This window comes from Haliotis rubra, unplaced genomic scaffold (genome assembly GCF_003918875.1).
Source record: "Haliotis rubra isolate DU_JTF1 unplaced genomic scaffold, ASM391887v1 Scf471, whole genome shotgun sequence".
In the NCBI taxonomy this organism is placed as follows: Eukaryota; Metazoa; Mollusca; class Gastropoda; order Lepetellida; family Haliotidae; genus Haliotis; species Haliotis rubra.
Window position 1 is genome coordinate 701,270 of NW_025767159.1, and position 16,568 is coordinate 717,837.

Below are 16,568 nucleotides of genomic sequence, written 5' to 3' on the forward strand. Positions count from 1 at the left end.
ACGGTGGGCCTGCAAGCTGGGTAAGGCACCTAGGACAGACATCCAGTCATGTATTCAGTTTTCATTCTAACCCCTTCCCTACACGGTGAGATCCTGCAAGCTGGGTAAGGCACCTAGGACAGACATCCAGTCATGTATTCAGTTTTCATTCTAACCCTAACCCCACGGTGAGATCCTGCAAGCTGGGTAAGGCACCTAGGACAGACATCCAGTCATGTATTCAGTTTTCATTCTAACCCAATACCCTATATGGTGAGATCCTGCAAGCTGGGTAAGGCACCTAGGACAGACATCCAGTCATGTATTCAGTTTTCATTCTAACCCCTTCCCTACACGGTGAGATCCTGCAAGCTGGGTAAGGCACCTAGGACAGACATCCAGTCATGTATTCAGTTTTCACTCTAACCCCTTCCCTACACGGTGAGATCCTGCAAGCTGGGTAAGGCACCTAGGACAGACATCCAGTCATGTATTCAGTTTTCATTCTAACCCCTTCCCTACACGGTGAGATCCTGCAAGCTGGGTAAGGCACCTAGGACAGACATCCAGTCATGTATTCAGTTTTCATTCTAACCCCTTCCCTACACGGTGAGATCCTGCAATCTGGGTAAGGCACCTAGGACAGACATCCAGTCATGTATTCAGTTTTCATTGTAACCCCTTCCCTACACGGTGAAATCCTGCAATCTGGGTAAGGCACCTAGGACAGACATCCAGTCATGTATTCAGGTTTCACTCTAACCCCTAACCCTACATGGTGAGATCCTGCAAGCTGGGTAAGGCACCTGGGACAGACATCCAGTCATGTATTCAGTTTTCATTCTAACCCCTTTCCTTCACGGTGAGATCCTGCAAGCTGGGTAAGGCACCTAGGACAGACATCCAGTCATGTATTCAGTTTTCACTCTAACCCAATACCCTATATGGTGAGATACTGCAAGCTGGGTAAGGCACCTAGGACAGACATCCAGTCATGTATTCAGTTTTCATTCTAACCCCTTCCCTACACGGTGAGATCCTGCAAGCTGGGTAAGGCACCTAGGACAGACATCCAGTCATGTATTCAGTTTTCATTCTAACCCCTTCCCTACACGGTGAGATCCTGCAAGCTGGGTAAGGCACCTAGGACAGACATCCAGTCATGTATTCAGTTTTCATTCTAACCCCTTCCCTACACGGTGTGGGCCTGCAAGCTGGGTAAGGCACCTAGGACAGACATCCAGTCATGTATTCAGTTTTCATTCTAACCCCTTCCCTACACGGTGAGATCCTGCAAGCTGGGTAAGGCACCTAGGACAGACATCCAGTCATGTATTCAGTTTTCATTCTAACCCCTTCCCTACGGTGAGATCCTGCAAGCTGGGTAAGGCACCTAGGACAGACATCCAGTCATGTATTCAGTTTTCATTCTAACCCCTTCCCTACACGGTGAGATCCTGCAAGCTGGGTAAGGCACCTAGGACAGACATCCAGTCATGTATTCAGTTTTCATTCTAACCCCTTCCCTACACGGTGAGATCCTGCAAGCTGGGTAAGGCACCTAGGACAGACATCCAGTCATGTATTCAGTTTTCATTCTAACCCCTTCCCTACACGGTGAGATCCTGCAAGCTGGGTAAGGCACCTAGGACAGACATCCAGTCATGTATTCAGTTTTCATTCTAACCCCTTCCCTACACGGTGAGATCCTGCAATCTGGGTAAGGCACCTAGGACAGACATCCAGTCATGTATTCAGTTTTCATTGTAACCCCCTTCCCTACACGGTGAAATCCTGCAATCTGGGTAAGGCACCTAGGACAGACATCCAGTCATGTATTCAGGTTTCACTCTAACCCCTAACCCTACATGGTGAGATCCTGCAAGCTGGGTAAGGCACCTAGGACAGACATCCAGTCATGTATTCAGTTTTCATTCTAACCCCCTTTCCTTCACGGTGAGATCCTGCAAGCTGGGTAAGGCACCTAGGACAGACATCCAGTCATGTATTCAGTTTTCACTCTAACCCAATACCCTATATGGTGAGATCCTGCAAGCTGGGTAAGGCACCTAGGACAGACATCCAGTCATGTATTCAGTTTTCATTCTAACCCCTTCCCTACACGGTGAGATCCTGCAAGCTGGGTAAGGCACCTAGGACAGACATCCAGTCATGTATTCAGTTTTCACTCTAACCCCTTCCCTACACGGTGAGATCCTGCAAGCTGGGTAAGGCACCTAGGACAGACATCCAGTCATGTATTCAGTTTTCATTCTAACCCCTTCCCTACACGGTGGGCCTGCAAGCTGGGTAAGGCACCTAGGACAGACATCCAGTCAGGTATTAAGTTTTCATTCTAACCCCTTCCCTACACACGGTGAGATCCTGCAAGCTGGGTAAGGCACCTAGGACAGACATCCAGTCATGTATTCAGTTTTCATTCTAACCCCTTCCCTACACGGTGAGATCCCTGCAAGCTGGGTAAGGCAACTAGGACAGACATCCAGTCATGTATTCAGTTTTCATTCTAACCCCTTCCCTACACGGTGAGATCCTGCAAGCTGGGTAAGGCACCTAGGACAGACATCCAGTCATGTATTCAGTTTTCATTCTAACCCCTTCCCTACACGGTGAGATCCTGCAAGCTGGGTAAGGCACCTAGGACAGACATCCAGTCATGTATTCAGTTTTCATTCTAACCCTTCCCTACACGGTGAGATCCTGCAAGCTGGGTAAGGCACCTAGGACAGACATCCAGTCATGTATTCAGTTTTCATTCTAACCCCTTCCCTACACGGTGAGATCCTGCAATCTGGGTAAGGCACCTAGGACAGACATCCAGTCATGTATTCAGTTTTCATTGTAACCCCCTTCCCTACACGGTGAAATCCTGCAATCTGGGTAAGGCACCTAGGACAGACATCCAGTCATGTATTCAGGTTTCATTCTAACCCCTAACCTACACGGTGAGATCCTGCAAGCTGGGTAAGGCACCTAGGACAGACATCCAGTCATGTATTCAGTTTTCATTCTAACCCCTTTCCTTCACGGTGAGATCCTGCAAGCTGGGTAAGGCACCTAGGACAGACATCCAGTCATGTATTCAGTTTTCACTCTAACCCAATACCCTATATGGTGAGATCCTGCAAGCTGGGTAAGGCACCTAGGACAGACATCCAGTCATGTATTCAGTTTTCATTCTAACCCCTTCCCTACACGGTGAGATCCTGCAAGCTGGGTAAGGCACCTAGGACAGACATCCAGTCATGTATTCAGTTTTCACTCTAACCCCTTCCCTACACGGTGAGATCCTGCAAGCTGGGTAAGGCACCTAGGACAGACATCCAGTCATGTATTCAGTTTTCATTCTAACCCCTTCCCTACACGGTGGGATCCTGCAAGCTGGGTAAGGCACCTAGGACAGACATCAAGTCATGTATTAAGTTTTCATTCTAACCCCTTCCCTACACGGTGAGATCCTGCAAGCTGGGTAAGGCACCTAGGACAGACATCCAGTCATGTATTCAGTTTTCATTCTAACCCCTTCCCTACACGGTGAGATCCTGCAAGCTGGGTAAGGCACCTAGGACAGACATCCAGTCATGTATTCAGTTTTCATTCTAACCCCTTCCCTACACGGTGAGATCCTGCAAGCTGGGTAAGGCACCTAGGACAGACATCCAGTCATGTATTCAGTTTTCATTCTAACCCCTTCCCTACACGGTGAGATCCTGCAAGCTGGGTAAGGCACCTAGGACAGACATCCAGTCATGTATTCAGTTTTCATTCTAACCCCTTCCCTACACGGTGAGATCCTGCAATCTGGGTAAGGCACCTAGGACAGACATCCAGTCATGTATTCAGTTTTCATTGTAACCCCCTTCCCTACACGGTGAAATCCTGCAATCTGGGTAAGGCACCTAGGACAGACATCCAGTCATGTATTCAGTTTTAATTGTAACCCTCTTCCCTACACGGTGAAATCCTGCAATCTGGGTAAGGCACCTAGGACAGACATCCAGTCATGTATTCAGTTTTCATTCTAACCCCTTCCCTACACGGTGAGATCCTGCAAGCTGGGTAAGGCACCTAGGACAGACATCCAGTCATGTATTCAGTTTTCATTCTAACCCCTTCCCTACACGGTGAGATCCTGCAAGCTGGGTAAGGCACCTAGGACAGACATCCAGTCATGTATTCAGTTTTCATTCTAACCCCTTCCCTACACGGTGAGATCCTGCAAGCTGGGTAAGGCACCTAGGACAGACATCCAGTCATGTATTCAGTTTTCACTCTAACCCCTTCCCTACACGGTGAGATCCTGCAATCTGGGTAAGGCACCTAGGACAGACATCCAGTCATGTATTCAGTTTTCACTCTAACCCCTAACCCTACACGGTGAGATCCTGCAAGCTGGGTAAGGCACCTAGGACAGACATCCAGTCATGTATTCAGTTTTCATTCTAACCCCTTTCCTACACGGTGAGATCCATAATCTGGGTAAGGCACCTAGGACAGACATCCAGTCATGTATTCAGTTTTCACTCTAACCCAATACCCTATATGGTGAGATCCTGCAAGCTGGGTAAGGCACCTAGGACAGACATCCAGTCATGTATTCAGTTTTCATTCTAACCCCTTCCCTACACGGTGAGATCCTGCAAGCTGGGTAAGGCACCTAGGACAGACATCCAGTCATGTATTCAGTTTTCATTCTAACCCCCTTCCCTACAGTAGTCAAAGAGCAAAGTAACGATGTTTCGAGATAATAATTAAACAAATTGAATAAACTGAAGAATAAAATTAATAACAGTACTGAAAATAGTGGTCAAACGTACATTAGAACTTACTATTTCCATCTTTTTTTGTGCGATCGTGTAAAGTAATTCAAGTGACATCTCGGCTTTTGTCACCTCGAAATTAGCGCTCGGACACGATGTTTAATGCTAAAATATATGCATGAAGCATTTTTGTCACAGGTCATAACCTAGCACAATAAGTCCATTAAGTTTCATAATATACCTATAGGTGGTATTTTTCTTGCGTAACAGGTTCAGAATGGCAATATTCTTACCCAAAACTTTCTAACTCTGAATCTAAGTTTCATTTACGAGGACAGTATCCATTGCTGTTATTTGATTAGCTGCCTTAGGTCACGTGCAAACACGATCCTCATAGCAGACTGTGGCAGAAAAGCGTCATTACAAACCAATCTTTATCCAATAAAATCGCTTCTTATAACTGCGAAAATACTCCTGGCAAGGGTACAGTGATATTGTTGATGCTCAGAGCTTTCGAACGATACCCGCCATCAAACGAAATGCCTCACATGTTATTCGTACTAAGGTTCCAAAACGGAGGTATTTCCTGCTGTTGTATCACGTTACCAAGCGGAAAGCCACTGATATGGCGAAGTAGACGACCATACATATTATTATCATGTCCTATAACAAATGCTCCAGCAAAAACAGCTTACTGGTGGATTAGCCTACTTCCTGATTACTGCATCGAGAGGACCGGATACCCTCCATCCACGAATGGCTGAGTCTTTGTTCTTCTTCACAATATGTTTTTTTGCAAAGCCTACTACTCTCGCAAAAATAATATGTCGCAGAACAGGCTGGGGGTACGCTGACGCTAATTTTTCGAGGTGCAGAATATTTCCGTTTTACAGTATGCAAGGTGGGTAAGGCACCTAGGACAGGTATAAGGCACCTAGGACAGGCATCCAGTCAGGTATTGAGTTTAAACTCACAAATTATCTGTCAGCAATTCAACATGACCCATGAACTTCTTGAGTTAATCTAAATCTCTTGACATCCAATTTCATCATTGCTTAAACCAAAGTAAACATACCCATATGGGCCCTGTTTGTCATCTACGATGATAGTAAATGGAATTCTTTTCTGTGAGCAGAAGACCTGAAGAGCAGAGACTGGGTTTGTTTCCACACTTGTTCCTTCCTCCTCTGCCTTATCCACATCATAAACACTCCCGCTCTTACTTGAAGGTGATGCTTGTGACACTGCTGCAGCAGCAGCACCTCGTGGCATGTCATTCACAGAAGAACACACAGTCTGATGTTCAGAACTAGAGACACAGTCTTTAGGCATAACCAGCTTTCTTCCCATTGCATCATATACCACAGTTCCAGATCCTTAAACAAACCAGTTAATGACAATAAACATGATGTGAGACAATGCATTTTATGTCATTACAGGAATTAACTTCCCTGATACTGTTACAGTCTGTGGCAAAAACTTTTCCTCATTTTCGTAATTATAGTTTTTTGTTCCAAGTACCCAACTGAGGCCACTTGAAAACAGACATCGGTATGCTTTACTGTTACAGAAACCTAAGATATAACCACAGTTTACACAGTAATTTCACCTAAAAATACACACTGATGTCTACTTTGACATTCACAAAAAGGAAAGGATTCTGCTACTTACTGGAATTGTCGTCGACATCATCTTCATCCAAGCCCAGCAACATTGTGAAAGCTATTTTGGCTGCATTGGTCTTGGCTTCTTTCTTTGTCTTTCCAACCCCCTGTGGATAGCGATTTGTTCCAACGCGACATTCATTAGCAAACTTAGCTGTGAAGGAATACTGTTCCACTGCCACTTCCTGAAACGTCGGTGACAGTCTCAACATGGAAGCATACTCCATCAGGGCACTCACAGGATGTTTAGTGCCATTCAAGAAAGCCTCTACCAGTTCTTTTGGAACCACCTTTGGTAAAGAAGCTGAAAATACATAAGTATCAGATACAGTGGGACTTGGTAGAGTATGTTAGCTGGTACTTTCATGACCTGATCTGTTCTACAGCAGGATTCAGAATATAACCTTATCTGAATTATCTTATGATAAGTAAGTAGGACAGATTGTACCAAAACTACACCATCAATGTAGTATTACCAGTCACTTTAAAATTGTCCATAGAGTTGATTAGAATGCAGATAAAGTGGGGAAGTGTCTGAAAGTAATTGAAACAGCAGCAGCCCCTCACTGCCATTCCTGGAAAACTCTATAACCCATTACACAGAACCATGCATTTTCACTGTCATACCATCACTTGGAAACTGGTGAAACGTACTGCAGCCTACTGCCAGATTAAAGTACCATGCTTCTAGTTAATCTCAATTTCTGCTGTTCACATTCTCGACTATTCTGTGCGTTTGTTTGTTGTCAAACTGCAGCACTCAGCAATATATCCATGATAAGTCAAAAAACAATAATAATAATGAATTTGTATAGCACCTGGTTTCAACTCTTGTGAGATGTGACATGCTACTTGTTCTGTATGATGTGTAGGATTCTCATATACCTGCAGGAACTGTATCAACATTTATACATACCCTAAGTAATCATCACTTGTGAGGTTCTCAACTGTTCTCAAACAGATGAATGAACAATTCACAGTGTTTGCATTCCTATTGACTAACACAACACTGACCTGTGATGATATCAGGTTTTCTAATGAAAGTGCTTAGTTGTTCACTGGAGTTCAGATTCTTCAACAGTTTGTCTTATGAAATGAGTCATAAACAGATATACCCAGGTGGGAGGCCACATGCAAAGCGGTAGACTAACAGATTTTCGTTATTTTAAAGGTCACATGCAACAAACCAAACATAATTAAAACACAAGAATCAATTATTCATGACATATAATATACATTGCTGATTATGAAAAAACAAATAAACAAAATTATAAACGTACAATCGCAAATCAAAAGTGCAATATTTTGTACTTGGGTTTACTTCCCTCAAAATGAAGCACCCGGGATACCGAACCCAGTCAGAGCGGGTTGGCATGCACTTATGTGTAACAAAGACTTTCATTGGCTCGTCCATTTGCCGATACACTCTTTGTGTGTATAGAGATGTTGAGTTTTGTAAATACATGTTCATTTTTTGTGCATAACATTTTGCAATCAACAGACAACATAACATGTCATGTGTACAAGTATCACACCTGCCTGTCTGTGTAATTACATCATGTGACAGAGACCGAACTCGGGCCATAAATCAATGCGTTTTGTTTATGGTGTATAGCCTGATAGGTGTTAAGTTCAAATTGCATGTGGTCAGTGATCGAAGTTGTGTATTGCATATTGTCATTAGCAGACAGGCAGGCAGACACATAGGTGTCGATAACACAGACATTGAGTTTTGTCTGTGACAGAGGCATATCTATATCACAGTTAGAAATTCTAACAATGCTAAATAATGGCGTTGATGTTAAGTATCGAAAGTGACTCGGTAAGAAGGTGGACAGACAAAAGCCCCACAAGACCGAAGCCCCATCGACAAAAGCCCCTCGGACAAAAGCCCCATAGCAAAAGTAACAAATGAGACAAAAGCCCCAAATTATGTTTTCTCAAGGTGGTCTGAGACAGTCAAAATAGTGTGCTGAAATAGTCAAATGAAATTATATAAACAGTTAAATCTGTAATCTCCTGTCATAACATGTAAAAAGCTCGCGACTGTGAAATATCAACAGAACATTAGAAAAATAGCTGACATCAAAGCCCACTCCGAGTACTCCCCGCCAGCGAAGGTTTTCCATCTTGAAATGTCGAACGGTTCACTAGTTGACACATAGCTGAGTAGATCAAGATCCTTAACAAGGTTCTTTTATATAACGAGTAGATTATTTACTATTTGTTGTTTGTGTACACAACCAAGATTAGACTACTCCTGCTCACGACCTTATAATCCGGACATCCCGCTTCCAAACTGCGCGAACCTATTGACTGTGCATGCTCTATGAGCACAGTAAAGTGCAGCACAGCTGTTGAAACCACTTTTCACCACAGCTGGGGTGAATTTAGTGAATTGTTTGAACTCCAATTTCGCAGGGATTTCTCGTTATTTTTCAACTTTATAAGTTGAATTTGCATTTTTGATCATTTGTTACTGTAGGTCCATACCGAAAGATATCAGAATCTGCAAAGTTGTGTTTTGAGTTGCATGTGACCTTTAATGTAGCACTGAAATTAAGAGTGTTACTAGGCGATTTAACATACATATTTAGAATTTCAGCAGAATCTGCACCAAGCACCTTGACTTCCTTTTATGTCAGATCTCATGATTGGCTCAGTGGCCAAGCAGGGAAAATGTAGATGCAACTTTGCCAGATTCATTTAGTAGAAATCATTCTACCACTGGAGAGGTTGTATACTGCACTGTGATCGGGACACCTAGATCCCTTCAGCGAGTCGCTTTATACAACAAACACATGACACTCAGAGCATTGGATGGGATAAATACAGGGCCCACATTTCTAAAATGATCTTTGCCCTAAAATTATCGCAGAAGATGTAAGGAAAAAGCCATAATACAGCAAATCTGGGTTAACACCAGGAAACTGTCAATGTGTGTGCTATACCTTGTGAGTGTGAAGCTGTGACCACAGGATCTGGTGGTCGTGCAGTCAGACCAGGAATGTAGGGTGTAGGAGGAGCAGGCGGCTCCAACTTCTTAGCCTCATCTAGCTTCTCTTTGTATTTATGCTGCACATTCTGCATTGCTTTCAGTACTGTTGAATCCATTTTGCCTTCTAGATAAGCTGGTCATGAAAACAAAGAAAACAGCTCTTTGATTTTACAGAAAGAAAAATTCATCAGCTGTGTACGGCACTCTGACAATATACGCAGTAAAATTGAATTTAGCACAGCATTTTTAGCATTTCCCTCACACAAACATTTTGTATTTGGGGAATACATAATATAGGTTGCACAGGCTCACCTCATCAGAGAAGCAAAGGTGTCATGTTACTGAAGGTAACAGGGTCAGATTGCTTTTAGAATCAATCCCATATCTACACACATTTCACCACAGTAATGGTGTAAGATGGAGAAGCATTGCCTTGTATATTTCACCAACAGCATGAAACCATGTCTTGTCATCCATTTGTAAAAACTTACTTCTTGTCATCGCCCCTCAATGTATGCCAAAATAAATATCAAATTCTGTAATACTGGAACATGTTAGGCCTTGTCACTGGTATTCTAAGTAGACGGCTGAATGATTGCATCTCTCTCTCTCTCTCTCTCTCTCTCTCTCTCTCTCTCTCTCTCTCTCTCTCTCTCTCTCTCTCTCTCTCTCTCTCTCTCTCTCTCTCTCTCTCTCTCTCTCTCTCTCTCTCTCTCTCTCTCTCTCTCTCTCAATTTGGAACATTATACATAGTATATATTGTATTAACTTATTTTTTAACATTATAGTTTCATTGTAATTCTTTCAGCACTGTTCAGATACACAATAGCTGCTTCATGTCCACAGGCGATGTAATTTCTGATAGGATGTCGAAAAAGCACAACTAAAAGTAAGGGTTGAAGAAGAGTGACATGGATGTCTCTGTTGGCTCCAGGATGTTATTCATGTCTGTTTCATTAACATGCGTCATCTGTCAGCAAGCTTAAGTTCCTGTGACACAGTGTACATGCTCAAATGATCTACTAAAGGAAATTTTAATCACCACAATTTCTGAAAGATATGCATAATGAAATCATTCTGGAATCAGAATGTTTGGGAAAAGTTCCAATAGAACATTCCAATAGATTGCATTGTAGAAAGGTTTACACACGATTAACTGTCCGAGGTTTAAATACCATATATCAAGGAAAGCAGTCCAAATTATCTATAAATCTTTCATATGAACACTCTTTGATTATTGTAGGAATAATTGAAACTCAATGTTTTAAGAACAATATGTCAGTCAACAGAGGGTACAAGTCACAATAAATTCTACACTGAAACTAATTTTATAATCTGGATGAAAGGATGTCAGGCGTGTGCACAAACTGAAACATATAATTCACAGAATGGTCTACGATAATTCCAATAAGTATTTGTGTAATAATTTTCGTGATTATGTTTACGCGGTAATCTTTTAAAACTAAGAAATTCTTTGGAATAAAGAATTATTAAAATAAGGGCATTATCCTACGGCATTAGTCCATATATTCCTCAACCCTAGTTTCGCCAGCTAAACGTCAAGTTCCTACCAAGGCATACACTACCTCAAACCCAAACCGGTTCACGATATAATTCCCCTTCGCCTGATTACAACTGTTCGAGTGAACATTGTGTCTTGCGAGTAACCTTATCACGAAATATTCGTCACTGTGTAAGCTCGTTTCGTATATAAACCAAATCTCATACAACCGTATCAGAGTTCCGATCATGAAAACGGTGCACTGCGGAATGGACTCATCTTGGCACGTTTCCATACTCGGATTTTGGTTCTGTTACCCGTGTCGCAAAGTTTGACAAGTGCAGTCGGTAACGAGTGAGTGAGTATCATTTTACTGATGTTTGTTGACATGAATGAATAAATAAATGATATTATCCGGACGGTTATAATTTTACCGTGCATGAAAGGTAACTCGCTGAATCTGGGGTATTTCACTTACATTCACAGCAATTTTTCCACAACTTCAACTTTTTTAAGCCTGTTTCTTGGAATTACCCTAGGGGGAAATAACTCTAAACGACTTCATAGTTTGACTGGTTCAACTGTGAATACGCGCAATCAGATAACAGTATCTATAGACGGTTCCCGATAAACTCACTAAACCCTGCCCATCGTAAAACGTTAAAACAGTATTGATGCCAAAATGGGCAAAAATGAAATCTAAACGCCTTCCTAGCACACGTTTTGCTTGTTTGTTGCTTACTTGTTTAAACGCCGCACTCAGCAATACACCAGCAATATAGCGGCGGTCTGTAAATAGTCGAGTCAGACAATCCAGTGATCAACATCATGAGCATCGATCTATGCAAGACCAATTCTAATCCGGATCTTCACGGGTTCCAAACACACGTACGAACACCCCCTCGCGTGATTGCCCTTCATGATAAATACAACGATTCTTATAAAAAGCATTTCGCTCATTGTAAAAGTGTGTACCCCTTTTCTTTTGTTGAATGAACCAAAGTCAAGCTTGAAATTTCTTCTTAAAATACTTTTATAGATTTAGATTAAAAAGAAACATGTAAATTAAGTTAAATGAGAAATGTTGGGTAGATTATGCTACCAGAAACAAGTAAAAGAGATATCTTGAGCTTATATGGATTTCTAAAGCGTTAAATTCAGTCCAGTAAATCAAGAACGTGAAGATCGTGTATTAAATATAGCCGTATTGTAGGCGGAGAAAAGAATGTCCAACACAGGCCGTGGATGTGAATCTTAAGTTGTGGGTGGAAATGGTAATGACACTTTGAAATTTACCAAACAATAACACAATATTATCACAGTACACTTTTTATACATGTACATAAACGTCCCGATGAATCGTGTTCCAAATCATCTCACACAAGCAAATAAACAATTAATCGTGCGTGATAATTCGATCCCAAAACCGAATATAAGTTACACAATGAACATGGTCCAGTAGTGTAAATGAACAATTACCCATATACAATTATCACTTTCAGGTAATTATTACCCTACTTACAGTAAGTGATCATATATCAGTTATGATGCACCATTTACAATAAATATAGACCGACAACAAACATGTAAATTAACTGTATCCTGTGGATGACTTTGGGCTGGCTGTTAGCCTATTGGCTGCACAGCTATCGGTGTACTCCTACACATGAAAACAGTCAAAACATCTAAACCAAATAGATAGGGAACATAATACAACTGGAGCGTCAAAGCAAGTGTTAGTGAATACTTGAATACACGAGCTTCTTGCTACTATGCAGTGTTTCACATGACGTATAGGTCTGGTACTTACATAATTATGAAAATACTCTTAATAATATTCCACTACCAGATTGATAGACGAACGACGGCAAGCATTGTAAATGTAATGTGAAAAAGCATTAATTCATGCCTAACTTGGCACTATGGTGATATGACAAACATACCAGATTTTAAAGATAGCGAAATATCTTTAAAAAATAGTTTTAGATCAACTCTAGCTCAAGATACACAGAAAGACATCCCATTCCGCGTGACTATCCTATATCCAAACTTGCATCCTGTTCCAGTAAAGAACCATTGTACATGGGTCTTCACTGCCCTGCATTGTGCTGACGTTAATGCAAAAAAACATGGATAGATGCTTGACCTTTCTGACATGTGACATTCAGCATGAGTCATAGAACGATGATTCCGTGACAACGGATACGTGCTTGACTTTATGAACTGTGACGTCATGCATGAATTTGCATATTAATAGTACAGTGCCGGGACAGCGTCGAACATCCTAGTTTTCACCTACTCATGTGCAGAATGAGGTACCTATGGGCATAAAAGCTACCCTCAAATGCCAGTCATTAGACAGAAGTGATGATGAGATTAACCTTCAACGAGAGACAACACGCTGTCGGAAGAGTGCACGTTACAAGAATATACCGTTAGCAGCAATGACTCACTACTATACCAATAGCACCAAGGACTCACCACTACCAATAGAACCAACGATTGCTCCCCAATCACTGCTTCTCGACTAGTGACATCACCGCATCACCTGCAGAACCTTTTTCTCTGCGAAACCATTCTCAAACTATCTGTGTTCAACGGAGTTCGACGTCACCTCGTTGCCCGTTGTCGGTTATGGCCCGGGAAAGCGAAATCTGGACTAAACCTCCTCGATTTAGGGTTCGCTTTCGCAGGGACGGTCAAGCTACAGTTAACACTGAATTTCGCGTTCCAGGGACTCTCAATACACAAGAAAAACAAAGAAGTGTGAGTCGTCGTCTGATACCGTAGTCATGGTAGAAATTTAATATATAAATAACAACAAATGTTTGAGCCACAGACTGTTCACCGATATGTCACATGGATGGATCATGTGGAGGTGGAGTTGAAAATATCGTGCATAGACAACTTACATCGTTAAGCATTCATTGACGTTATTTACGTTACCGCAATGTAATTTACGCTACTTATATATATAGGGCATAACAACCTAAAACTACTTTCACTTGTCAAAGTTTGATTTACATTTGATATTTCGGCAATGCCAGACAACAAAACACAAAAGTTTCGCGAAACTTTCCAAATTTCCAAATAGGGCGGTAACGTAAATTATAGTAGTTCTGGTAATGAATAATGTTATGGCAAGATGAATAAATACAGAATGCTTGGTTGGGGCACATGTATAACAACAGACAGCCGGAACCCAAATGTACAGTGATGAAGACTATTACTGGGATGCTAGATTTTGAGTTACTTGCTTAAAAAATCTCTACTGATGTCGAGCATATTTTCCATGTTGTAAGAAAAATCAATGTTAACGAAACTATATGTTTTTAGATATCGAGAATAGATGAACAGGCCAATCAAGAAAAATTATCTTGATTTACCCCAAGAAAAGCTGTAAACAAACACAACGTAACGTAAATTATTCTGACTCTACCGACATAATCAAATGTCGGCGACAGCCATTGTCCCAGTTAACTGAGAATTAGTGAGATCTGCTCGAACAACCGTCTTTGCACGGTGGATTAAATAAAATAGTCAAATAAGTCAAACAACAAACAAATTTTACTACACAGCTTCAATACTTCTTTTCTCGGAGGGTTTTCCTACACCGATGCTTAAACTTGTCATAGATCAAGTGCTGAAACTTGAAACAACTGAAACTTCATCTCAGTTAAGAGTCTAACAGATCGAGTATTGGGGTCGCGCGCTAATCTGAAGTACGGTAATCCGATGTTTTCATAGCAATTCGCTTTCGCGGCACTCCTAGCACAACTTTGGTTTTCGCTTAAAAATACCGGGATTAAGGAATATTGAAATTTCGCTTTCCCGGGCCGACACCCCGTTGTCAGTGTATAGATCTATTATATGGTCTCTGGCTAGAGTGCTCATCCTTATACTGACCAACATCATTTGGAACACACTGGATCGGCACCACAGCATCAACAAAGTCATTAGAGTGTGTCAACAACGGATGGCAGTGTAAGGATCTGGCTTGTGGACGTTCGTGTGTTTGAAAGAATCCCACGGGTGGCCCAAACATGTTAGTGTGTGGCGGCACTGGACATCCTCCAGCAGCACCTCCATGCCTCTGCGAGATGTAAATACGTTTCGATAACCTCCAACCAAGGTTGACAACTGCACAGAACTGAGTCCATCTTTTCTACGCATATGGGTCCAGATCGCCATGGCCTTCATCAACCGCCTGGTGCTCTCAGTGTATAGATGATGTGTCGCCATCATTAACGCTTGTGTTGAGATACTGACTTTAATCCTAATAATATAGTGGGATATATATAGTGTTACCTTAAATTGAAAACGACACTGTGTCCATGCTTGCATGCTCTCTATTGTGTTCAGAAGTATTTGAAAAACACATGTTCAAATATCGTATAAGTCCTGCCCTTCTTTTGCAGTTGAGTTTATATATTATCCTTACATGAAACTAACGAAAAAGGGATTGTAAAGGCAACTAAATACAAAAATATTCAAATAATCCATGTACTAATAGGACAAGTAAACAAAAACACAATACAAGCTATGCAAACAGGGTGAACACAAAACATATTTTCACAAATTCACAACTTGTGAAATGCTATATAACAAAATAACTGGCCATACAAAATATGAAATCCTAATGGACACATGGAAGAAAGTATCCCAACACCTGTGGTTTTCAACTCAATATAGGTATTTATACGTTGCAAAAGTATAAAATTTGAAAATGAATACCAGATATGAATTTCTCATGCATCGGGCCATAAAATACCGGAAACGTTGAGGAAACGCAAAAACGCGAGGGAACATGGCGGCCAACACACCAACATGAAATAAACATGCAACAAGAATTGTTGTTCTTTCGTCTGTCATCACAATTGTACAGCAACTGAACAATGAAAACATGCAACGGCTGACAGAAGTTCAACCCAACGACGCTTTCGGCTGATTGCAAACATGCGCCTAGGCTTCGGCCTAAGCCAGGTTTTCCCAGTGTCGCCATGCACCTTTACAAGACTTTTGAACAGATATCGGATGAAGGGGTGACCGACCCTGACCCTGTTCTTCTTCAAATGGCTAGTGATGACTTGAGAACGGCGAGATGTTGGGTCAGACGACTGACAAGGGGATGTTATCAAAATGTACTTCCTGATGATAACGCTGATGATTGAGTGTCCCAGGTACTGTATTGATATCCCACATGCAGTCACATGCGGACATGATTGGACGATCTGATCATCAATGTCATTGGTTTTCCCCTGTCTTCCAGGTCTTGGTTGATCCTTTACCTCACCGGTGACAACATGCTTCCTCACAAGTCAACTGATAACCGCGCGGTTAATATACAAGTTAGTACTGAAGTTAGGACATGATATCCCTGCGTCATGCATGCCAATAACTTGCCTATGTGTATATTCTGAAAGTTAACGTCTTGTAGTGTCAAGAATGTGTTTAGCAGTGTCGTTTTTTAGATGAAATTTATAGCCGAATGGGCTTGATGTCTTTGCACCTGAACATGCGACCCATACCTTTTGAGATATCATGTAAAGCATGAGCTTCAAATGTCCATTCCATTGTGCTTGGGTTTGGATGCCTATTTGGACTAGAATTGAAAACCTTCGAGCGCCAGGTGTTGCGATTGTATC

At 41.8% G+C, this 16,568-nt stretch overlaps 1 protein-coding gene across 3 annotated transcripts in view; it reads right to left on the reverse strand.

Moving 5' to 3' along the window:
* The window catches only part of LOC124290713 (adenosine deaminase domain-containing protein 1-like), an 85,961-nt gene extending 74,455 nt beyond the window's left edge, over positions 1-11,506 (reverse strand). Inside the window, exons 1-4 of one of the 3 annotated variants that reach the window (XM_046727516.1) lie at positions 11,402-11,506; positions 9,376-9,555; positions 6,432-6,728; positions 5,836-6,136 (exon numbers count right to left, since the gene is read on the reverse strand). In XM_046727516.1, the coding sequence (XP_046583472.1) occupies positions 5,836-6,136; positions 6,432-6,728; positions 9,376-9,538 (761 nt within the window). In that variant the 5' untranslated portion in view covers positions 9,539-9,555; positions 11,402-11,506. Of the gene's footprint in view, positions 1-5,835; positions 6,137-6,431; positions 6,729-9,375; positions 9,556-11,153; positions 11,310-11,357 lie in introns of those variants that run through there. The other 2 variants (XM_046727515.1, XM_046727517.1) reach the window with 2 other exon arrangements.
* Between the last annotated feature and the right edge of the window lie 5,062 nt (positions 11,507-16,568).